Below are 24251 nucleotides of genomic sequence, written 5' to 3'. Positions count from 1 at the left end.
GCATGAGAGCGCCATGCATCGCCGCTGAGCTGACATAAGGGCACACCTACTTTAATACTTTACTGCTACTAAATATAATTTCTTCTGCCTTTTGGAAGAAGCCTTTGAAGCCGTAGATTTAAACCCTCCCCGGTGGTTCAGAGTTCGTTGAAAGGCTCACCAAGAATGCATGCAAACTTGTGTGGCACATGGGACATGATCAGCAATGAGAACTTTGAGGGCTACATGATTGCATTAGGTAAGATACTTTCAATGTCTTCTTGTTATTGACCATTCATTTTTGTCTGAGCCTTTTTAAATGGTATTGTTTAGCCTGTACAGTATTTGTATATGGGTAAATGTACTGGGACACTTGGCTAGTACACATTTTGTACAGAAAGTGAAACAATATGCACTCTCTGGGAATACTTTGCAAGATGTTAGTGTGTCTGTGTCTCTTTTCAAGTTTTTGCAAAAGTTTTTTGATGGTGGTTCTCCAAGCAAACTCATTAAAGCGTGCCCACATTGGATCATGCTGGAAAGAAAGAACCTTTCATAAAATGTCACCAAGCAATTTGAGTGGGAAATTTGGGTCTCCATACAACATAGTAGTACTAGGCTATGAGTTTGTGGTCAGTTAGCTCATCAATACATTTCTGCAAGAAAAGGGTGTCCTACACTAATCAAATGTCACTGTCAAGCTCTGCTCACGAACAATGACGCTTTAGCAAATATAAAAAAATCCCCTACTAGTGTGTAATCTTAATGGACAAAATGAACATTGAATGGTCACTGACACCAAATTGATTAATGTAATGTGTTGAAAGGAATTTTTATTAACAGTTCCAAATTTGCACAAGACTTCTGCATGAAAGAAAAAAAAGGTTTACATCTGAAATGTATTCAAAATTAACTTTAAATGTTGGCAAGTGAGTGCTGACACCATTAAACATGGTTTCGAATGTTATTCATTCTGAACACAGCCACATACTGATGAGACAAGCTCATGCATACTTGTGCAGCCACATAATCTTGGTTGTTATTTTTACCTTGCTTCTTGATTTTCTTTCAGGTTTTGGTCATATTTATGGTGGAAAAAGTTTTTAAATTATTTAGCTTGGTAAAAAAGCATTTGAACTAGGCTATTTAGTAGAATTTGTTATATCCGCTGTAATGAGCGTGATAGCTCCTCTTGATAGTTATTAATGATAAACGGCTGTTGAACAATAGAAATAAACAATTCTGCATTGTATAATGTAACGTCACAAATACATTTGGCATAGTATGAGTAAGCCCCAAGATGTGTTTGCCTTTATCTGTTCACACGTGGCCACTTTCCCCAGATATCAACCCTTGTATTAGAAAAATTGCTCTGAAGCTGAAGCTGAAGAAGTTGATTGAACAACAGGGCGACCGGTACGTCATCAAAACATGTACTACTTTCAGGAACTACACCGTGTCCTTTCGAGTGGGACAGGTGTTTGAGGAGTTCTCCGGGGGCTTAGACAACCGGCACATGAAGGTGAATAGCAGTGGCCCAACAAACGCTTGAGGGCCTTGCGTTGAATTTTGATGAGCTGGCATTTTCTCTTGTGCCGCGCAGTCGCTGGTGAGGTGGGAGGGGAACAAGCTGGTGTGCGAACAGACTGGTGAGAAGAACAATAGAGGGTGGTGTCACTGGATTGAAGAGGACAAGCTTCACTTGGTATGAATTTAGCATCACACAAAACAACTATTACCATTCCTATTATAGTACGTACTGTATACCATAATATTTCTTCTCTCTACAATACACAATGTTCACGTTCAGTTACTATGTCATCTATGGGGCAACACTGGAAAATCATGGTCTGCACATCTGTCCCACAACCTGCTCATTATTAGTTAATGATAATACGTTTTTTAACAAGGGCCATAGAAAACGGAAGAATGTATTACTCAATGTGGCATCTTTTTTTCCTATTCTCAGGATCTGTATTGTGAAGGGGAAATCTGCAAGCAGGTTTTCAAGAAGGTCAATGACTGAAGAGGAGGATAAATGTCAAAAATGGACATTACACAAAAGAAATGAGCTCTCCTGTGAGCTGTGAGGGAATAACTAAAATACCACTAGAGAGCAGTACATCAACATGAATACTGTTACGTACTGTAAGTACGGTGGATGACTGTTTACCACTGCATTGATCGAGGTTAGCTCACAAGGGGCAAAAAGATTAGCAGCGTCTGGTTACTTATATGTTTCTCCATGTGTTTGTGCTTTTATGGAACAACTGTGGTCAGCGTTGTAGATGTACATATCCGTATTATGTGTGGGGATATGTGTCACCTAAAATTCAAATAAATGCAGATCAAAGTAAAAAGCTTTTTTTTTTTTTTAAAGCTGTTGGCAAACGGTTATGCTCAAATCCAAGGTTGGGCAAAGTTTGGCCAATGAGCCAAAAACATCTTGCTAAATGCTTTAACCTGGTCTATTGGTGATTGGGATGTCGAAATGGTTTTTGTCACGTAGTTAAGGTTTCCTTCATAGATGGCCGTTATGATGCTGAACTCAAATAAAATAAATATGTGATCGCTTCATATTCCATATCCATCCATTTTCAACACCGCTTATCCTTTTCAGGAACTGATTGAACAGTCTTTCTCGTTTTAAAGTCAGAAGCCAGTAAAAATGTGTTCAAAGATAATTGCATTTATTTTAAAACAGAAATTGATACCAAAATATGATGCTTGCAGTTTCTCAATATCTTGTTAAAAATGAGGAAAGTTAACAATTTTGCAAGAAACATGAAGTCGTTACACATCAATTGTGTGCGCGCGCGTGTGTGAGTGTGTGTGCGCGTGTACATATGTATGTATGTGTGTCTACATATGTGTGTAAAATTTTGAAGATGAATAAAAGTAATGTTTTTTATTTTAAAATTAAACATGGATTGTTTTTATTAGAGCCAAGTCAGTGATTTAAAATGTAGCTATTAGTTGACATTCAATATTATTCATGTTGTTGACAAGATAATTTGTTGATTAATTTGTATGACTAGCATCCACGTACTTTTCCTCAACGCTTCCTGTGTTGCTCCGCCCATTGTGACGTATTGTCACGTGACTGCAAGTAGAACCAAAATGGCCGCTCTAGTATTTTGACGTGTAATAGCTAGCTACTTTTCTTTTTGTTTCACTGTTGACTTGACAGAAAAGCTAAGCCAACGAGAGACATTTTGGACTCGATCTATGTCCCTAGTCTTTGCGCAGGAGTGTCCTCGTTTTTATCTTCGAGACAATCAAGACTGACATATTAGTTGAACGATTTGGGCTATGCATAAGATATCTAGTTCAGATTGAGGCTAGCTAGCAGGCTCTGGCTGGCACAGTCATAGTGAAGTGGTTGAAATTGAGATAGCTGGTTAAACTTTCAGCTGCGATGGAGGAATTAAGCGCAGATGAGGTAAGGAAAACGCATCAACGACAACACTACTTGTGTAGCTCAACTTACATTCCCTTTTCGTTTACAGATAATAGATTTACACATGATGACTAGCTTTGTGCTACTCTTAGCTAAGCGGCTACCACGGGAGCAATTGGTGAAAACACCAGCGACAAAACCACAAGCTGAGCTCAACAATACCATACAAGAGAGCATGTCATCCACCGGGTCAATACGGCGTGTTTAGAAAAGAAAATAGCGGACGTCGACAGTTATTGTGGGCAAACTGCGTATGCGGTAGTTTGCATGAGCACTGTACGGTCGTAAATTAGGCAGCTAACCCTGTTCTTGTAGCAGACAAAACCTGGTCCCAAATTGACATAATTTAAGTGAAAACTATCACAGTTGCGTTGATAAGTTGCCTCGTGTTTGTCTCGCATGTTAATGTAGATCATATTATTTTAAATGTTCTCTCGCGGACGACTTTTGGGTAGCTGAAATTGCTAGTCTTGTTTCGAATAAACGCCTAAGACTGTGATCTTTTCCTTGATAAATAACACATCTGGACAAACAGCAACAGTATTATTTTCATAGTCGTGTTCCTCAATATTGATGTTAAAACGATTCCATAGTGTTGTTACTCTAAATAAAAAGTGATTTTTCAGTTTGGCATAGCAAAGCCATTTGTTATTTCAAATGAGCATTAAACACGAAGATCACTAATAATTTGTTCAACCTATTTTCTTTAACTTTGGACTTTTAACGTTTCAAGATTCGCAGAAGGAGATTGGCACGGTTGGCAGGGGGACAGTCCTCACAGCCTAACACCCCTCTCAGCACCCCCTTGACATCACCACAGAGAGAAACTCCACCGGGACCCCTCCCTGGACCCTCAGGTGTAACATCTCAGCCCCTGCCACCAGCTGCCTCACAATCTTTAGGGCTCAGTGCTCACAGCGGTACCCCTGCCACATCCCCCATTGGCACCACTGGTAAAAAGCTTGACGGAGAATAGTTGTTGTTGGTTTTAACAGTTTGTCATATCTTGTCTGAACTATTTCCTCCTTGTGTCTTCAGTGTGCTCACGCGTGTTTTGCCTTTTGCAAGGTGTGGCTTATGGCAGTCAAAGTAGTGAAGGTGTCAGCTCCCTTTCCAGCTCCCCCTCCAACAGCCTTGAGACTCAGTCCCAGAGTTTGTCTCGTTCACAGAGCATGGATATTGACACTGCCTCTTGTGAAAAGAGGTAATAACATTTCACAATGGTTTGCATGACAAAAGATGACTGTGGATGGAGCACCTGGCTCAAGACATTTACATGGTACAAAGTACACAATGAAATGTGCGGGTTTTTTTTTTTTGTTCTAGCATGTCCCAAGTGGATGTGGACTCGGGGATAGAGAACATGGAGGTGGAAGACAGCGACCGCAGAGAGAAGAGGAACTTGACCGAAAAAGTAATTCACTATTTCTTACAGCATTGGATTTGACTTGGCATCTGTGCTTGCACATAAACACAGACAAATACTGTGGTGAAAATAAATGAAACTCGTGGTAGTTGATGAATTTGATGGATAAATATGCATGCCTTGATAAGTTCATCAATGGGGTGCATATTGTAGCACATAATGAAAATCATCAATGTTTTGTAATAAATCTGTCCAGGGTTTACTTATGGTGCAGTATACATAACATCCTTTCTACAACCTTTGTCCCTTGAGGGGGGCCAAAATGTCCATTGTTACATCTTAAAATGTTTGTCCGATGGAACCTGTGCACCCCTAGGAAGCTTCTGCAAACTCAGATGTCACAGAAGACCAGGCTCTGCAGCTCATTTGTAAGATCCTGCGCGTTTCATGGAAGGAGCAGCATCGCGATGTCATCTTCCTCCCTTCACTGGCTGCTGAATTCCAGCGTAACCCTAAAGATGGTATGTTAGTGACGCTATATTTATCTCACCAAAAACATTTCTAAGTGGAGCTCTGAAATTCTTATTTTCTCATTCTGTCTCTCGCAGTGTACTCTGATTTTAAAGACCTGATCGGCCAGATCCTGATGGAGGTCCTCCTCATCTCAACCCAGTCGCCTGTCCACAACCCCTTCGCCAGCTTGACCGCCACCTCGCAGCCAATTGCAGCAGCCAAATCTCCGGACCGCCACCTGACATTGGTACAACCCTCCAGCCAAGGTGGCAGCCCCATGGGCACCAGTGCAGGCTCCTTTGGCGCAAGCTCTCTGTCAAGGCAAGTGACGACGCTTATTTTTTTCCTCCACTGTTCAAAACCTCCAATCAAGTTTGAGATGTTCTTCTCTCCAAATTTGTTAATGACTTGGAAGTTATCCAGGTTGAAAATCATTGGCATTACAATCATCATGTGATCAATATTGTCCACAGTCTGTATGCGTGTGGTAGCCCTTGCCCAATGAGTCTGGATGCAGCCAAGAGGAGCTCACCAAATGACCCCACACCCACCACCCCCTCTGTACCTTCTACACCATCTACGCCACAGTTCTTTGTTCCACCCAGCCCACCTACTCCCGCCGCTCCCCTCAGACCATCTCTCAACCCTTTGTCTGCCCCCATGCCCATTTCCCAGCGTTATCGGCCTTACTCTGTCTCATCTCCTTGGGGAGCCCCGTCCCCAACCAGCCCAGGACAAAGAGCTTTTAGCTTTTTTCCACCATCTCCTAGCCCAGCAGGCCTCACTGTGCCCCCCAATACCCCAATTCCTCTGTCAACACCTAGCAACCCGACCCTCTCCCTAAGTTTGCTTCCTGTGGTCCCGCCTTCTCCCAGAACAAATGCCCGACAGGCCACCTTTGCATCAAGGATCCCGCCTTCTAGGTATCTCACCATTTCTTTTGCATGGTTGTGTGTGTGGCACACGCGAGCCAGCAAACTAAAACATTAACCCTAAAACATTGACTCACTTCAAGCTGAACTTGACACAAACTTCAAGCTGGAAATGGATCCCAATACAGATACAACTTTCAACAGATTTAAGTTGATAGGTAATTCCCATATGAACTAACTATCAATAAGACATATTATTAATTAATATTTGAGAATAGCCAAAGTAGGGAGGAGCATTTATTTAATCGATTGATATGCACGTTTTTTTTATACTGCTAATTAGAGGATTTGAAAATGCTGCACTTGCTATACATATGACAACTAATATGGTTTGGCAACTAATGCTGCTTTTACACATCCTTTGCTTGCATATTAGTAGCAAAAAATAATTCATTTCAAGTACAATAACTCTATGTGTGAGATATGCTTTATAGTATCAACAGTGATGTAGAATTATCAAGCATGTAAAGAATAGCCTGTTCCTTCCATCTCTGAACTAGCTACTTGAGGAATGAATGTTCCAACAATGTGTAAACACTGCAATCAAATGGGCATTAACTAAGAACATTTAGCCCTGAAGCAGATGTTTGCAACAGTAGTGCCCCCCCCCCCATCTTATGTTCCTTTCCCATTCCAAATGTGGTCTTCAGTTTTCATTATCTCTTTCCCCTTTGCTTGCTCCTTCATACCGTTTCTCTTCCAATATTGACCTCACTCCTCCTCTTGTTTTTGTCATGTTAGCCCCTTGTCCCTCCCGTTTGCCTTCTCTGACATATCTCAGGGCAGCAGCGATGAAGAGTCTGAGGAGGAGGAGGATTTTGCACGGGTTCAGTTTGGGTCCAGGTACACCGCTGCACGGTGTTGTGTGTTTTACGTGTGCCCGCTTGCCCAGCAAAGGTCTGCTGCATGCACCAGTGGGGCCTTGCCACTCACAGCGCACAAACACACTGTGGCAGAGTGGTGAATGATTAACAAAGGCGGACTCGGCTCTCTTTAAGAGTGCTTTATGTGTTTTTACAAGGTTTAACTTTTAGGTTGTAGGTATTTTTTTTATTTTATTTTTTTATACAATTAAATCTATTTTTCCTGGATCAATTCTACCTATGGAGTATTGTGGAAAAAGTGGTTCGCACCTTGGCCTTACAATCCTGTCCTGTATGTTATTGTAGCTTTAACATTACATGCTTTAACTTCTTAAGTGTATCACAGTGCATTGCCAGTGTTCCTTGAATAACTAAAGCTAATATTCTACCTTCTGAGGGTTATGCTGTTGCAGCTGACCCACTAATGGACTTTGCATTACCAATGACAATCCTCATAGCAACTGAATAATAACAGCTGTTTCCTTTTCAAGCGCCACATGCCATGTGATACAGTCGCTAATGCCTCAAGTGTGTTTCTTTCAGGGCCTGTGATTGAGAGCTTACTCGAAGCTAACGGTGCATCTTATCTTTCATTCATTGTGGCAAATGTTGATATTCCTCCTGTTTGTGTTTGTTTAGTCATGGCGCATGTGGAGGGTCAGTGTCTTGTGATTTGACCGGCGACCGCTTCACCATCGAAGCATGCAAGGAGACAGAGATGCTGAACTACCTCATTGAGCGCTTTGACAGTGTTGGCATGGAGGAGAGGAAAGCTCCTAAGGTATTTGGCATAGACAAATAAGAAGTACGCCCTTTCTGGGTTCCTTGCTTTTTTTTTTTTTTTTTTTTCCCCCCGGTATTCATACAGCCAATCAATTCATGTATCAGTTTACGTCCTGAAGAATCCATTAATACATTTAACTTTCCTCTCTTTACTGTCCTTCAGATGTGTAACCAACCAAATGTCAGCCAGCTTCTTAGCAACATTCGCTCTCAGTGTATCTCTCACATTGCCCTCGTTCTGCAAGGCTGTCTGACTCAGCCTCGGTAAGTTTTCCCGAAGCTTTTTGTTCCACAGTATATAGCCTCGTCGTATTAGTGTAATTCTCCTAACAATACCTTCAGGGTCACTCAATTGAATTTGGCCCCAATGATCAACTTCTGAGGCTGCTTTGACCTCTAAGCTAAACACAAAACTCCATTATTTATTGGCTATCATTTAAAACCCTCACGATATTGGACACACGTCATACTTGATTAATATTCTTTGTCTTAAAACTAAGGTTCACCAGTATTTTAAGTTCCTTTATCTGTCTCTAAATAAGAGGACATTTTGTCCTTTTTCCACCCTTTCACTGTCCCCAAAGCTACTCCTCTTTCCCCTTCTCTCAGATACATTATATATGTTTGCAACAATGCTTTCTTTGTTTGTCTCTCTCTTTGCTACACACAGGAGCTCTCTCCAGCATTCTCTGCTGGTACCTTATATGCTGTGCCGGAACCTCCCATATGGCTTTATCCAGGAATTGGTGCGCATTACCCACCAGGAAGAAGACGTATTCAGACAGGTGTGACACGCATTTGCCAGTTTAGCTATCTGTAATTGTGTGCAGCGCAAAAGCACAAATTTGGATAGAGTAGAGCTCATTACATGAGTACCATGTTCCTTGACTACTATTTTCAGTGAATATATGACATGATTTCAGATTTACTGCTGTCTATAAGTTCAATTTTGGAAGTTAACAATCATGACATGTTTCTCAGATCTTCATTCCTATCCTCCATGGGCTGGCTCTCGCCGTGAAAGAATGTTCCTTTGACAGCGACAACTTTAAGTTCCCCCTCATGGTAAGACGTTATAGGACAGGTAAAGGTCCAAATTGGCATAATGGCTTAACATTGTTACAAACCTTGGTAGTAATTAAACGTGTATTTGTTTCTATTATGTTTCTCTTGTTTTTACAGGCATTAGCTGAGCTTTATGAAATCAAGTTTGGAAAGACTCACCCTGTGTGCAGTTTGGTGAGTGCACAGCTCAATGAATACTCATTATGTCCTTGTGGCTTAGACTGTTCTATTAATGGATTTGTAAGGTCAACGGGTTCCCATCAAATGTCCCCTGGAAACATTGGTGGAAAGATCAAGCTATTCCATCTTTTTGCTTCCCTGCTCCTTTTACTTTTCTCCCAATTATTACTTCTAATTGTCCAGCCGTCTATTAGCACCTCTATTTTTGTTTACAATATTTCCAAAAGATGGCTAAAAATGAATCCTTTCCTCAGGTGACTTCCCTTCCACTGTGGTGTCCCAAACCTTTGAGCCCAGGATGTGGCAGGGAGATCCAGAGGATGTCCTACCTTGGTGCTTTCTTCAGCCTCTCTGTTTTTTCTGAGGATGATGTAAGTACAATGCTTGTCCATTTATAGCTGTGTTTTCATTTCTAACGCTTACTGCTTGTACTAGTACCTGCCACACATTCTTGTAAATGACTCAAATACCGCACAAGAAGTATAAATACTGCAAAATACATGCTTATATTTTTCACATATTTAACACCTCGTTGCTTTTTATTTCCTTTAGACCAAAGTAGGGGACAAGTATTTTTCCGGTCCAGCTATCACCATGGAGAACACGAGAGTTGTCAGCCAGTCCCTGCAGCATTATCTGGAGTCAGCAAGGGTGAGCTTTTTAGCCTTTTGTTGCCATCTCTGCCCCGATTACTGTTTTAATGTCCCTGTCATCAATAATCAATTTTTAGGGTGACCTGTTTAAAGTTCTTCACAACATCCTGCTAAACGGAGAGACGCGGGATTTAGCCCTAAATTACATGGCAGCTCTAGTCAACTACAATGTGAAGAAAGCTCAGATGCAGGTAGGATTCATTGTATTGCTACACTCTTCCGCATTCTTTTCCATTATTGTTGTACTCACCAACCACTTCATTATGTACACTTGCATGATCTATAGGATACAAAGTCGGCATCACATGTTCAGTTCTTTTTAAAATAATGATGCATGATTGATTTGTCCGTTTGAGCTTGAAACATTGCCATTGATTTATTTGAATATATTCATATTGTGATTGTAAATCTACACACTGTCCCTTTAACACAAATTGAATCAGTCCTCTTGCAGGAGTACTTAAATTGGATAATATTTCCTGATCAGAAGATGACGTTTTAAGCATTTGGACAATACCTAAACAATTTGTGCATCTTTAGACCCCTGCAAACTACAACCACAATAATAATCAGTGTTAAATGAAGACTTTCGGCAGACTGGGTAAATTAATAAGAATTGATTCGCATTCCTCTCTCTCTCTCAGACCGATGACAAGCTGGTGTCGACAGACGGTTTCATGCTCAACTTCCTGTCAGTGCTGCAGCAACTCAGCATGAAAATCAAGCTGGAGACAGTGGATCCCTTCTACATTTTCCACCCTCGTTGTCGCCTTGTCGTCAGCCCAGAGGAGACACGCGTAAAGGCCACAATGGAAGAGCTCAAGAGCTGGCTGTCTGAGCTACGTGAGTTGTCATTGCTCGAAAAGGATTAAAATAATGTCAGATAAAATGTTATCAGTTATAAATGTACGTATGGTGAATAAACTGCATTTGTTGCAGAGGGATTTTTCCATTCTTTGTTGCAGGTTTTCATGACTCTATTACAGTAAGACCTCACTGCTAAATTAATTTGTGGATTGTTGATTTTTATATATTCAGATGAAGATCCCACCAAATTCTCCGAGCCAAAGTTCCCCACAGAGTGTTTCTTCTTGACCCTGCATACCCACCATTTGTCTATCCTGCCCAGCTGCAGGCGGTACATCCGCAGGTTGCGGGCAATTCGTGAACTTAACAGGTAAACAAATGCTCATGCATCTGTGGTCATGATAGTTGCCCTGCTGCTCTTGATGTCTTTTTACATTATTGTATTCATTGTGCCTTATTAGGACTGTAGAGGAGCTGAAAAACAGTGAATCCCAATGGAAGGACTCTCCCTTGGCCAGTCGTCACAGAGAAATGCTGAAGCGTTGCAAAACGCAACTCAAGGTTTGTTTTTACAAAAGATGCAAAAGATTCTTGTTTCTCCTTAAATGTAGAAACACTGCATTATTTGTACCTTCACACTAAAAATCTTAATGGCATTTGACTCGTGCCCTCTCAGAAACTGGTTCGAGCCAAAGCTTGCGCTGACGTGGGTCTTCTGGATGAGAACCTGCTCCGTAAATGTTTGCAGTTCTACAGCACTGTCATCCAGCTCATTCTCCGTATGGTGGACGCTGCGTACCCAAAGTGAGTCACGTGACTCTACTTGATGTGGCTTGACTCTCTCAGTCATGCTGAAATTTAAGTGATTTGCTGGACTACATACATTAATTTCTGTCCTTAACAGCATTACCCTGCCGTTGAACCCTGAGATTCCCAAAAGCTTTGCTGCGCTCCCGGAGTTCTATATTGAAGATGTGGCTGAGTTTTTGCTTTTTGTTGTGCAGTAAGTTCACAATTCAGTCCTTCGCACATGCACACAAATCTGTTCTGCAGCAACAGGTATATCCATAATGGTGTTTTCACATCTGTTGTGGTCCCGTTTCACACAAATGACCCTTAATCCTCCTTAGGAGGTACTCGTTGATCTGTGCTTGTTTGGTAATACCATCCTATAATGTAGCATTGTAATAACAATTAAATACAGTGCCATGCTTATATCCGATAAAGAAAAATATTCCTCTCCTTGCATTTTCTTGCAGATATTCTCCCCAGGTTTTATATGAGCCTTGTGTTCAAGACATAGTCACCTTTTTGGTGGTGTTCATCTGCAGTCAGAACTACATCAGGAATCCGTACCTTATTGCCAAGTTGGTAGAAGTTCTGTTTGTCACCAACCCTGCCGTGCAGCCTCGCACTCAGCGCTTTTCTGAAATGATGGAGAACCACCCCTTGTCCATCAAACAGCTGGTGCCCGCTCTTATGAAGTTCTACACTGGTGAGTGGCTAAGATGTTTTGACAGTTAAATCAAACCATTTTTAAAATCAAAATGTTGTTTTCCAAACACTGTTGTAAGTATTCGTGTGTATGTACGTATCCACATATTGTTTATGTCTGCCGCTGACTCTTCTTTCATTGGCTTATGTGGCTAGATGTCGAGCATACTGGTGCCACCAGCGAATTCTATGATAAGTTCACCATAAGGTACCACATCAGCACAATCTTTAAGAGTCTGTGGCAAAACCATGCCCATCACGGCACATTCATGGAAGAATTCAAGTGAGTTTGATTGCAAGGCACAATTTGCGGGGTTTTTTTTTAAATAAAATGACCCAATTTATGTACTCTCATGCTCACTTCCCTTTAGCGCCGGCAAACAGTTTGTCCGCTACATCAACATGTTGATCAATGACACCACCTTCCTGTTAGATGAGAGCCTTGAGTCTCTGAAGCGTATCCATGAGATTCAAGAGGAGATGAAGAATAAGGATCAGTGGGATCAGCTTCCCAGGGTTTGTACTTTGCTGAAATGTTTACCTAAGCCAAGAGGGTTTGCGGTTATTAGTATTTCTACAGCATGTTTTGAACTTTGACTTCAGTTCTCTCAATACAGTAGAGCTCTTAAATATGATGATTGCGCATTTTTCCCCAAGCTATTCTCACACATTGATAATATATCAGTTTCAATCGCATCTGATTTGATGTGTACTGTATGTAAAATAATCTTCCATTTTGTTCTCTCGGCTCCAGAAAGCTTTACCTGCTACCCGAATACTGTATTTAAGACTTAGCGGAGGTTTGACAAAGGCATTTTAGACAAACCTTAAATTTGCTAAAAAATATAAATGAGCCATCCCTGAATACTCCTATAAATTAGTGCAGAAACATAACCTTGATGAGCAGTACGCTTACCTTAAGAAAACAAGCATGACAATGTCTGAGTGTGTATCTGGTTTTATTCAGGACCAGCAGCAGAGCCGCCAGTCCCAGCTGACTCAGGATGAGCGAGTGTCTCGCTCCTATCTGGCCCTGGCCACAGAGACAGTCGAAATGTTTCACATACTCACTAAGCAGGTCCAAAAACCTTTCCTCAGGCCCGTGAGTATCTCTAACTCCACAATATATTAGTTAGCTGGAAGGGGAAAGGTGTCATCCATATTTCGCTTCAGCCAAAGTCTGCCTAACATGGACATACAGAATTCGTAAAAGCTATTAACAGGGGAGTTGTCATCTTCTTGCAGGAGCTCGGCCCACGTTTAGCTGCCATGCTGAACTTCAACCTCCAGCAGCTCTGTGGGCCCAAGTGTCGGGACCTGAAGGTGGAGAATCCTGAAAAGTATGGCTTCGAACCCAAGAAGCTCTTAGACCAGCTAACTGACATCTACCTGCAGCTAGACTGTGCCCGCTTTGCTAAAGCAATTGCAGATGACCAGGTTAGAGACAACTTTTTCAGTTGACCATAGCGAACATTTTTTTAAACGCTGTAATATTGTTTGACTGAATTAATGATGATGAATAAAAAAAGGGGCGTATATGACAAATTACAGTCCCAGTAATCAGGCTGTCAACAAATTTTAGCAAGTCATGTTCTGAAAGTCTGTAAGTCCCTTGAATAACATTGTTTTGGTGTTTGCATGTGTGTGTAGCGGTCGTACAGCCGAGAGCTCTTTGAGGAGGTCATCTCAAAAATGAGGAAGGCTGGTATCAAGTCCTCAATCGCCATTGAAAAATTCAAGCTGCTATCAGAGAAGGTGGAGGAAATAGTGGCCAAGAACTCCCAGTTGGAAATGGACTATAGCGATGCACCTGATGAGTTCAAAGGTCTGTGTGAGCTGCTCTCGTGTGCTTTTGTTTCCAAAGTCTGTCTGCTTTGCTTTCACATCCCCCGTGCTAAACGTTTAAATGTTATGAAAGCCGAGACACTTGTGTAATTCTTGTTTATTTATTTTGTCATGATAGCTCTTTCCCTTCTAGTGTCATCTCATGACTTTTACAAATCCTCACTTACGGGTTCAAAATACTGCTATGATGAAGCCACTCAATTCATTCACTGACCTTTAACCACTAGAGCAGTCAATGGCAGTGACAAAATAATGTGCCCGGGACTAAAGTTGGAATCTGGATTACGAGCTATTTTTAAAAACCTAAAATTGTAATTAAAATACAAGGAGACAAACTGTTTGGTTCAAAACCATTCATACATCACTTTTCTGTAGTATTTTTCCTCAATAGGAGCAAAGTGTTGGCCTAGTGCAGGGCACATATAAGACAACATTTACATTCACACCTATGTACAATTTTAAATCTTAAAGTACCCTAATGTGGGTATTTTGCCCCTCCAAAACAAAAATGGCATTAAAAACATTTCTTGTTGATATAAATTGTATTCTAATAATAGGTGCTGTTCCCCATACACTCTATACATACCATTACTTGGCCTTGTAATGAGCTAAAAGCCTTCACTGTAACTGTTGAATAGCAGACATCTGCAGGGGATTTGCCACCCCATAAAAGTTAAATGGACAATTTGGACAGAGGCTATCCTATAACCACAGATGTATTATAATCTAGAACAAGAATGTGGCCTGCATACCTCCTTTGATTTCCCAATAAGACTGCCATGCTCAACAGGAATGTGTCACACGGGGCACAGCTGGCTCGGGTTTCTGTGCAACCAAAATCTCCCACGCTATATATTTTTTTTAGAAACTTATATGTCCCATTTTTAACAAATCAAGTGTGAGACAATAATAGTTGTTGTTAACGATTATTATCATGTGATATTTGCTGATGTTTAGTGTGTGCAAATCCTTTTTTTTTTTACCTCATTTTATTCATTGAGTATAGTAAATTTGGTTGTTGCTGTTTTTCCAGATCCTTTGATGGACACGTTGATGACCGACCCTGTGATGCTGCCCTCGGGGAACATCATGGACCGGTCCATCATCCTTCGCCACTTGCTCAACTCGCCGACTGATCCCTTCAATCGGCAGCCGCTCACTGAGAGCATGCTGGAGTCAAGTAACTACATTTATTTTAAACTTCAAAACTTTGAATGTATAGTGGTACCTTGACTTACAGTTGCCTTTACTTCTGCGTTAATTTTTTTTTTTGACCCACTCAAGTATCGTGGAGAAAAAGGAGAGTCACATTTGTCGATGCACTGTGAGCTGTTTATTGAATGAAACAGTCAGTCAAACACACAAAAACAAAATGAACACTTGGGTTGGCCAAAACTAACACCCAGATGCCCATTAAGTGGCTGATTTCTTGACATCATTATATTCTCTTTTATGTTTTTGTACAAAGACAGCGCTATTTTTCTGGAACGTATTAATAGCATTTTCTGGTGACTTCGATGGGGGAAATTGTTGAGTAATATAAATTGTTACAAGCGTGGTTTTGAGATTAAACCTGTAGATCCAGGTACCACTGTTGTTTGGGGAAAAATGGATCAGAGCATGCATGTGTATATTCATTCCACAGTTCCTGAACTAAAGGTGAGGATCCACGCATGGATGAGAGAGAAACAGGGAGGACGACCTGTGTAAAGACTTGATGTCAACTACGACTTGCCCTGCTCTCCATAATGAAGGCATTTCGCCCAAATCGCCTGAATTCAGTGTCACTGCTACCAACAATAACCAACTAGTTTTATTTGTGCCCTTTTTGCCCTACCCAGGACATTAGAATAATACTGAAAAAGATCATAATTTTTTTTTTTACATTGAGAATTTGTGAATAAGGTATATGTATATCCAAATATATGCATATATTTAACAATTAGGGTGTTTCTAAGTATGCAGAAAACAGTCTTCATCACACACAGGTTTACCAGAGAGCTGCACAGTGACTTCATTGAATATTTCCTTTATGGTTCTTGTGTGTTTTGTAACAATGTAAATGTGGGCGCTATTAAAGACTTGTGATGCTTTTAGGGTGACTGCCTGTGAAGCATATTTGGGAGTTGTTGTAGTGAGCAAGACTATGACAATGACTAACTTGAGTTGTTATAACGTGCTGGAGTCCCACAGCTTAAGAGATGCACCACCTGTGCTTGTTGTAGGCAGAATAAAGGATGTAGCTTCAACAATCTAAAATATCTGTTTTCTTTTTGAGTGCAGTCAGATGTTAATAAGTGTTGATGTACTTTTTTTTTTTTTCCTCTAATTCTTTTTCAGTCACATTTCCCCTGCTGACTTCGAAATACTAAATTGGCTTCTTTTGGGTGCATGGCTGCTATTCCAAAACCCTTCAACCCTTAAAGAACAAATAACTCATAGACAGCCAACTTGCTCGATACATGACGGAATGTAGCATGAGCTCAAGCGACAGCGAAACACCGTGACATCACGTTGAGTGATCGTCTTTCTCGCTCTGTACCTAACGTGACCTTGCTGACCTTAACTGTACAGGAAATGATCACCAAGTACACGCAACTGTTTTGGAAGCTAGGATTTTGAACTGAAAATAAATGATAATGCACATTATTTTAAATGGTGTGATTGATTGACCACCTCACCCTGGACTGGCATCAAAAGCAAAAATAATGCTTACTGTGTTTGAATCACAGAATGCAAACATGCAAAAACAATCTTCAAAATAAGTTATTCTGAACCAGGTCAACATACATCCAAATTGTAGTGTGCAGGACCCGAAAGAGAAATAATCACAAACCTGCATTTCTTTTTCTTTCTCTTCATTCAAAGCAATGGATAAACTCCCAACTGGACTCAATCTGCATGGATTTTAAAACATTCTGCACTAAAACCTACCATACCAAATATTTTTTAAAATTTTACTTTATTCAAGACATGCATTTTTAGCAACATAATTTCTAAAGGCATTATTTTCATTTTTTTTTATACTATATTAGCACGTCTGCCTCACATTACAGAGGTGCAAGGTTCGATTCCAACTCCTGTGTGGGTGGAGCTTCCTGTCTCCCCATGCCTGGTAGGCCAATTGACCACTCCCTAGATATCTGTAGGCGTGAGTGTGAATGGTTGTTCGTCAATGCATGCGATTGGCTGGCAACCGGTTCAGGTTGTCCCCCACCTACTGCCCAAAGTCAGCTGGGATAGGCTCTAGCACGCCCGCGACCCTCGTGAGGAGAAGCAGTTCAGAAAATAGATGAATGTTCCCTGTACTGGAAAGTAGCTCAGCGAGCTAAACTTTGTTGTGAAGCACATTTTCGTCCCTAATGATGTTACTTGTGCAAGTTCCTTATCGAATAAACTAAAACAGATACATACTAGTAAAACTGTAGACGTAAGATCTTTGCATTGGCTGTGTGTTGCAGGGAGCACTGATAAGAAGAAATCCTGCAGTGGGGCGTCACTGTATGGAAAAACCGCACCTCTTCCGTTTTCGAAGATGCTTATTGGTTTATTTGGCTATTAGTCATCCGAATCTAATCTCTCATTGGCCAAGCGAGTTGTCACTCTCAGCGCTGGCGAGGGAGTTGACGTAATCTCGGTAAATCAAGACAGTTTGATCAATTCTCTCCGCCTGGCTGCAGAGACCTCCGCCTTATCATCTTTACGGGGAAACAAGGCTTCACAAGTCATTGGTCACGCTTCGAGCTCCAGCCGGCGGAGGACACCATTAGAATGGGCCTTTTTCGCCAGAGTGGACTTTACGACAGTTTCCCCGCTTGCGCATTCTGATAGAAAAACAACACGTTTGACGTCCGCTAGCTTAATCGTTAGTGGTTGCCGCTGCCCTATGGTCTTGACGCTTCTGGAGTGACAGTCTTTGAAGGTGAGTAACTACTCATTTAAATCCCCTAATGTCCCCAGTAAACGAGGTGGTTATTACTCAGTAATACCAGGCATTTGTTTGTGGCTTGGCTGGTGAGCATTAGCCTGCTATAGCTTGTCCCAGACGGGCGGGTGAATGGGGGTGAATCCGTACCGTTACACGGTCCATTCCCCACCCCACTCTTTAAAACTCCTACTTTACACGATCTTTTATCGGCTTACAAATTCATTGAAAGTAATTGAGTTACTAAATTATTCCGCCGCCTGATGCGAGATCGTGTGCCATATGTAAAATCTAGAGGCGTTTAACTTTGCGCTGATTTAACAATGCCTATGCAAACGAAATAACCCAGGATATCAAATAAGAAATGTCCTGACAATTTTCATTCAATGCCATCCACTTTAGCCGCACACGTACGGTTCATCGGGGACAATGCTGTGCTGCTAAAAAAAGCACCCGGCTGCATCCTGTCGCACTACTGAATAACGTACAGCAGCAGAGGATTAGCACGCTTGCCCACATCTTGTTTTTAATGGGAAACAAGGTCTGAGCCCTTTCACTTGGACAGTTCGAAAAGGATGCACCGGCCAGGCCTGGCCCTCCGTCCTTCCGTAGCGCCAAGCAAACGGGCTGCTGGATAGAATTTCATGGGCGTATGCTTCAACAAGTAGGCTTATTGATGAATCGCAAGCATCTGGAAAGTAAAGATTTCCTTGGGTTGGATGTATAAAAAGTTTTCTTCTGACGTCTTATGGTTGGTATTTGGAATTGGCTTTTGGAACACACTTGTAAAGTTTTTGTTTTCAGTCTTCACTGGGGTTGGAGATGCGCTGCAAATAGCAAAGAAAAAAAAAAGCAAGTAATTTACTTCCCTAAAAGTTAGGGATGCACCGAAATAAAAATTCTTGGCCGAAACCGAAAACCAAAAATGAGGAAACCAAGGCCGAAAACCGAAACACCGAAAGAAATGATTATGTCAGTTATTAGAACCACAGCATTTATGGCTACATGTGTACTAACCTCACTAAAATCAAGGCATTGCAATAAACCAGTTACAAAAGTATGAAAATATTTATTTAGCACTGACATTACAACAATGCACAATATAAATTAAAATTCAAAAATAAAATAAAAATAAAATGTTTAACTTGACCCCACTCCTGTGTACATTAAATAATTTACAGGCTCATAACTGACTGGCCTGCTGAAAGACTGTAAAATTAAATATGTTCTCTTATAAAAACACAAAGTGCATAAGTCAAGTGCCTTTTAAATTTTGTTCTGTGTGTACAACATAAAAGTGTATCAAAACAATGGTTACCATAGCCTTTATCAACAACAAATCCACCAAGAATTGTGGATGCACAAACTTTCTTGCCTTTTCAAAAACGTCCGCCACAGACGGAGTGGGCGTGCTCGGTGTCAGTTTGCTTTTCTGTGTCGCCTTCTTCTCATATTCAGAATGGCGATCGGGATGTTTGGATTTCAGGTGATGAATTAAACCCGACGTGGAGAAACTTTTTGCAGATGCACCCCCTCTTGAAATTTCAGCATTGCATGTTTTGCAAATCGCTATCCGTGGGTCTTTCTCTGAGATAGTGAAATCAGTCCACACCGCAGACATGCTGGCTCTTATCCCGTTTTCCCGCGTGCTGGCTGCGCTGTTTGCTCACGTCATCACAAGTTTCGGCCGTGTTGTTTCGGTGATTTAGGTCTTTCGGCCAAAAACCGAAAATGCACTTTTGGGTCATTTTCGGCCGAAAATATTCGGTGGCCGAATTTTCGGTGCATCCCTACTAAAAGTGTTTAGAGTTGACTATGTTAAACTTCGATCCTCGAACCCTCTAATATATTTTCAAGTCAGCATTACCCTTGATAAATAGTTTAGAGATTATTTAAAAAAAAAAAAAAAAAAAAAAAACCTCAGAAGTGCCCAGAAGCCTCTCTACAACTTCCATCAACAACACAGATCAGGCGAGATGTATCGCCTCAGCATACTTCCTTGACACCAATTACTAATTTCCTATTTTCCCGGGGTTTGGGGCCTTCTTGTGGCATTTTGAGTGTAGTAGAAAAAGCACAAAAGCATGAGCGAATGGTTGAATTGTGAATCATGGTGACTAGGTGTATTTTTGTAGACATGCACTCGGCGTAAAAACTAGCGCATATTCAAGTATGCTTTATCGTGTTTGGGTAATCGGTAGACCAGAGGGCATTTTCTATCATACGTCCCCGGCGCACCTGACAAGCTGGTGGCAGAAAGTAGACTATAATTTAGACCGGCTAAATGCCGGTCTAAGTTGTAGTGCAAGTGGTGCAACATGATTTTGCTGGATTTCATCAAGGCCCAGGCAGACTACTGTATTTTCCACACCATAAGGCGCACTGAAAAGCCTTTCATTTTCTCAAAAACCGAAGGTGCGCCTTTTAATAAGGTGTGCCTTTTGTGTGGACAGAATTCCAAAATCTGTACATGTTATGTGGCTGCCGCCATATGCAGGGACGTAATATCTAAATGTCATATGTAGACCCGATGAACCAATCGGAGGTCATTACGTTGTACGTAAAATACGTAGACCGGGGCGGTAAACCAGTCAGAGTACTCACTGCCACGGCGATTGATAAATACTTTCGGTTTGTGCAAAGCAAACAGCATTTTAGAGGGTCATGGCATCGACGAAGAGACATGCTTATGAGGCACAATTCAAGCTTTCTGGAAAGCTGGGATCATTGCCAAAGAGCAACGTGACAGCAATGCGACAATGACTAGAAGGAACTTGTTTGTGTAATGGCGAACTTGCCCAACTGTTTCATTTGGATACAGAAGATGAAGACTTTGATGGATTTGCGTATGAATGTCGATTAACAATAATGTGAGTACAGTACACAGTAGAATAAAGTAAAACCGAACTCAAAGTCTTGTTCCCGCGATGTTTTTTTCTTTACCGTAAGTCATGGCATGCATGCGCCCTATAATCCAATGTGTGGATCGAATACAGAGTAGCCCCTGCAATTGAGTCTGCGCCTTTTAACCCAAAGCGCCTTATGGTGCGGAAAATGTGGTCATTCTGAACCATTTTTGTTGCCTGTTGCAGTTTCCTGTCATACCTTCATGTGTTTAACGTGAACATTTTCTTCATCCTCTAGGAGGGAGGGCACACGACACAACTTACTTGGAGACAGTCCTGCACGGCAAAAATGTCCGGAGCATCAGTGAAAGTCGCTGTTCGAGTTCGACCCTTCAACTCCAGGGAGACGAGCAAGGATTCGAAATGTATCATTCAAATGCAAGGCAACACTACAAGTAAGTCTAAGAAGGTGCACACGTTGGACATGTTCAGCGAAGTTTACGCACGCACGCACGCACACACACAAACGTTATAAAATCCTTTTTATGGAAAAACACGGTGGGCCGGATTCAATTTTCTCGGCAGCCACATATAACCCACGAGCTGTAGTTTCCACACCCCTACCGTCCTTTGGGCCTTTTAGCAGTGAACAGTGAAACAGTTGGGGACAAACAGGCCTGAAGAGAATAATGAAAAAGATTTACAGGGTGACATTCCTCCTCATCCTCCTCCTCCTCTGATGTGGCCTGCATGCCTGAGGAGTTTGTGTGTGTGAAATGCTGTGTTGGTTTATAGCTGGACACCCGGCGGCTACGGCGCAGCCTGACCACACCCCCGACTCATCATATTTTTTTATGGTTTGTTATGACGAGTGTCATATCCTTTGTAGAGCTGAATGATTAGTCATTGTGCATACTGTATGTCCAAGACTTAACAAGTTTACCAGATGACTACTTTTATTTGCCTGTAAATTTGATAAGAAAGGTATGACGTTGAACACAATCCATTCTTGTGAGGTCTGATTTGTTCGATTTAAAAGCACATCGTCCTGTTTTAACTATTAAAAACAGAGAGAAACTGTCACATTGTAAGATTTATGATAATTGTGTGTTTGTTTTAAGTTGTTACTCACAGCCTCCAAATATTATTAAGATGATAAAACATTAACTTTAAAGACAAATTTAATTGTCATTAAAGTTGTGTCACTGATGGCGTCTCACCTTTCACTTTTTTTTTTTACTTTTCTCAAGTACAGTACATACTACGTTGCAAAAATACAACACTGACTTTGATAACTTTAACAAGATAATGTACTAATTGATGGTTAGTTAAAATTTTTTATATATACAATGTTTATTGGATTGTTAGTTTTTTTATGCTTTTTGATAACTTGAGCCATCGTCATAATTGCTATTCCTGAGAGCTGTCTTTAGAAAGATGGGCGGAATGTGTGTCATGGTCTTGTGATTGAACACGTGTGCTTTTTGTGACTGTGAGTCATCAAGATTTAGACGGTGCCGGCTTGCACTTAAGTTATACTTCCTCTTCCATCTGAGATATGCGCTCAAGTCTATCTGCTATGAACATTCATGGACCCAGTAACACCAAACTATTCTCCCAACTGTGAATTTGTTCTGTCAGTCATATCAGACTTATTAGACTAAGCTGACATAAATCTACCCAAGTTTCTCAAACCCGTTATGGCTGACTTGTTTTATTTATCTCTCAGCCAAAGAAAGCTCTGTGTGGAATTCGGAGTGGCTGTCCTCCATGTTTTTGGATCTTCACGATACCAGTATCCCTTTTGGGCGGTGTGTGTGGTCTGTGGCAGAGCTGCAGTAGAATATGCAGCGTTTCTTTTGGTGGCACGGATAGTCCTTGCATAGTCCTTTGCTCATCGTCCTAGCACACGGGCAGATTGGAGAGCCGAGAGGGGCGCTGGCAGGCGGCCACCCTCTCACTTCATTGGAACTTCATTGCAGATGGTATGCTGAGAACGCTTATCTTATTAGGATGCTGAAAGGCTGAACATCGCTAGTAAAACACACATGCACGCTTTCATCCATGTCAAGTAGCACAAATACAGCGCATTTGATTGTCTCGTCCAAAGTCAACTAGCCACGAGAACACTAGTCATTTTCAAGATTATTAAGTAGGTCACTGTCTGGAGCTAATGGCCAGCAAAAACCAAATCACGGTTTGGCAGATGATGAACAAGTACTTGCTGTTGAAGATGCAGACTGTAAGGCATCATAACTAAAAGTGGAGTTAATGCAGTTAATAACCCTTTTGAAACCCGAATTTTGGAAGTCTTCAATTTTTAGTCCAAGTAAACGAACACAAGAACCCAAATATGCCCTTAATTAGGTGTTTAGAATTCTGAACACAACCCCTGATTACCTCTCTTCTAACCCAAATATCTTGGCTTGTGAACACGATCTGGTTACCGTCTTCTAACTGCGCATGCTCTTGCTTTATTCGCAAGAAATCTTGGTCTTTGTAGCAAAGGCGTATGCTGGGGTTGTTTGTGTCAATAACACTGCAAAACAGAGCGCTTTGGGGCAAAGGCAGGATATGCTGTCTCCCTCTCAGCCTGCTCCTTATGCATGGAGGGTTGTCAAGGATCGAGTGCTTGCAAACTGATTATTCACCATTCAGGGAATGTATCCAAGACTCCTCCACTTACAAAGCAGAGCCAATGCCATTTGAAAAGGATGACGATCATGATGCCATACGTTTATCAATTTTGCCTGTGCTTCAAATTGCAACCAGAGCCTGCCTTCAATATGGGCCTGATGGCTTCTCGAAGTAAGTTATATAACTCGTGTTCTGTTCCCGGTCTCCAGCCTTGCATGTATGGATGGCCAAAAAAGGTCAACAGAACATGCAATCAGTGAAGGTCTGATTGTAGTGGAACAGGCGTGTGTTTGCGTGTGTGGGTGTCACGCATGATTTGGGTGGAATGGTACCGCAAATGCTTCAGGAAAAGACACCAGCGTCCCCCAACTTTATGTCTTTGAAGGGCATGTTACATAATACCACCTCACCGGATGACAAACTGAATGCCAACACTGCAATTAAAATGTCACCTAGCCACTTCAATTCCACTCTGTGTGTGCACTACAGTGGATGGTGACAAAATATAACTGGTTACTTCACCTGAGCGCACTGCGCTCGGTCGGTGCTGCTCGGTCAGGATCCATCTTTTGGATGTCGGTACGACTATGGCATATCATGATGCCGCTGAACCTTCTGCAGACAGGCCCGATTGACCTGATTAGTAGCAGTAATCCACAGGTTTGCCTCGGGATGCCACGCCCTTCCGCCGTAATCCCGGTGACCCTTGTCAAGTGTGCGCTGACTTTCCAGGGTGTCATATTCCCTATCGCCTCATGCTGGGATTGACTCGGACCAACACAACACACATGTGCCCACGTGCGCCACTTGGAGAGCGGCTTGACATTTCAGACTGACCTCCTAATGAGGGCGTAAGCGAGGGGAGGGGGGGGGGGATCTGCAGGCAGATGTCTGTGTCTGTTA

The 24251-nt window shown here is 41.7% G+C and overlaps 3 protein-coding genes across 8 annotated transcripts in view; all 3 read left to right on the top strand.

The window, feature by feature from the left end:
• The first annotated feature begins 6 nt into the window (after window positions 1-6).
• Window positions 7-2556, top strand: rbp7a (retinol binding protein 7a, cellular). The gene is made up of 4 exons (XM_037268458.1): window positions 7-238; window positions 1323-1501; window positions 1583-1684; window positions 1949-2556. The coding sequence occupies exons 1-4, from the start codon at window positions 166-168 to the stop codon at window positions 2003-2005; spliced, it is 411 nt and encodes a 136-aa protein (XP_037124353.1). The 5' UTR covers window positions 7-165; the 3' UTR covers window positions 2006-2556.
• A 511-nt stretch (window positions 2557-3067) lies between these two features.
• ube4b (ubiquitination factor E4B, UFD2 homolog (S. cerevisiae)) lies at window positions 3068-16589 on the top strand. 6 transcript variants are annotated; one of them, XM_037268360.1, is made up of 29 exons: window positions 3068-3421; window positions 4173-4296; window positions 4508-4643; window positions 4766-4853; window positions 5182-5326; window positions 5414-5639; window positions 5792-6241; window positions 6992-7093; window positions 7753-7894; window positions 8060-8160; window positions 8567-8681; window positions 8878-8961; window positions 9079-9135; window positions 9396-9512; window positions 9694-9792; window positions 9872-9985; window positions 10439-10637; window positions 10833-10971; window positions 11063-11162; window positions 11278-11405; window positions 11506-11604; window positions 11861-12096; window positions 12252-12378; window positions 12467-12611; window positions 13063-13197; window positions 13341-13532; window positions 13746-13920; window positions 14974-15120; window positions 15586-16589. In XM_037268360.1, exons 1-29 carry the CDS (start codon window positions 3398-3400, stop codon window positions 15648-15650), a joined length of 4011 nt encoding a protein of 1336 aa, XP_037124255.1. In that variant the 5' UTR covers window positions 3068-3397; the 3' UTR covers window positions 15651-16589. The 6 variants fall into 6 exon arrangements, with proteins under 6 accessions (XP_037124255.1, XP_037124234.1, XP_037124228.1 ...); XM_037268339.1 differs by having other exon boundaries at window positions 4173-4392; XM_037268333.1 differs by having other exon boundaries at window positions 4173-4392; window positions 4478-4643.
• Window positions 16590-17570: 981 nt separating this feature from the next.
• Window positions 17571-24251, top strand: part of LOC119118158 (kinesin-like protein KIF1B) — a 48423-nt gene continuing 41742 nt past the window's right edge. The window contains 2 exon segments of the mRNA XM_037244956.1: window positions 17571-17862; window positions 21010-21166. Of these exon segments, the coding sequence (XP_037100851.1) occupies window positions 21061-21166 (106 nt within the window). The 5' untranslated portion in view covers window positions 17571-17862; window positions 21010-21060.

This window comes from Syngnathus acus, chromosome 2, assembly GCF_901709675.1.
Source record: "Syngnathus acus chromosome 2, fSynAcu1.2, whole genome shotgun sequence".
NCBI lineage: Eukaryota > Metazoa > Chordata > Actinopteri > Syngnathiformes > Syngnathidae > Syngnathus > Syngnathus acus.
Note: the sequence above shows the minus strand (reverse complement) of the source record. Positions and strands in the feature narration are given on the sequence as shown.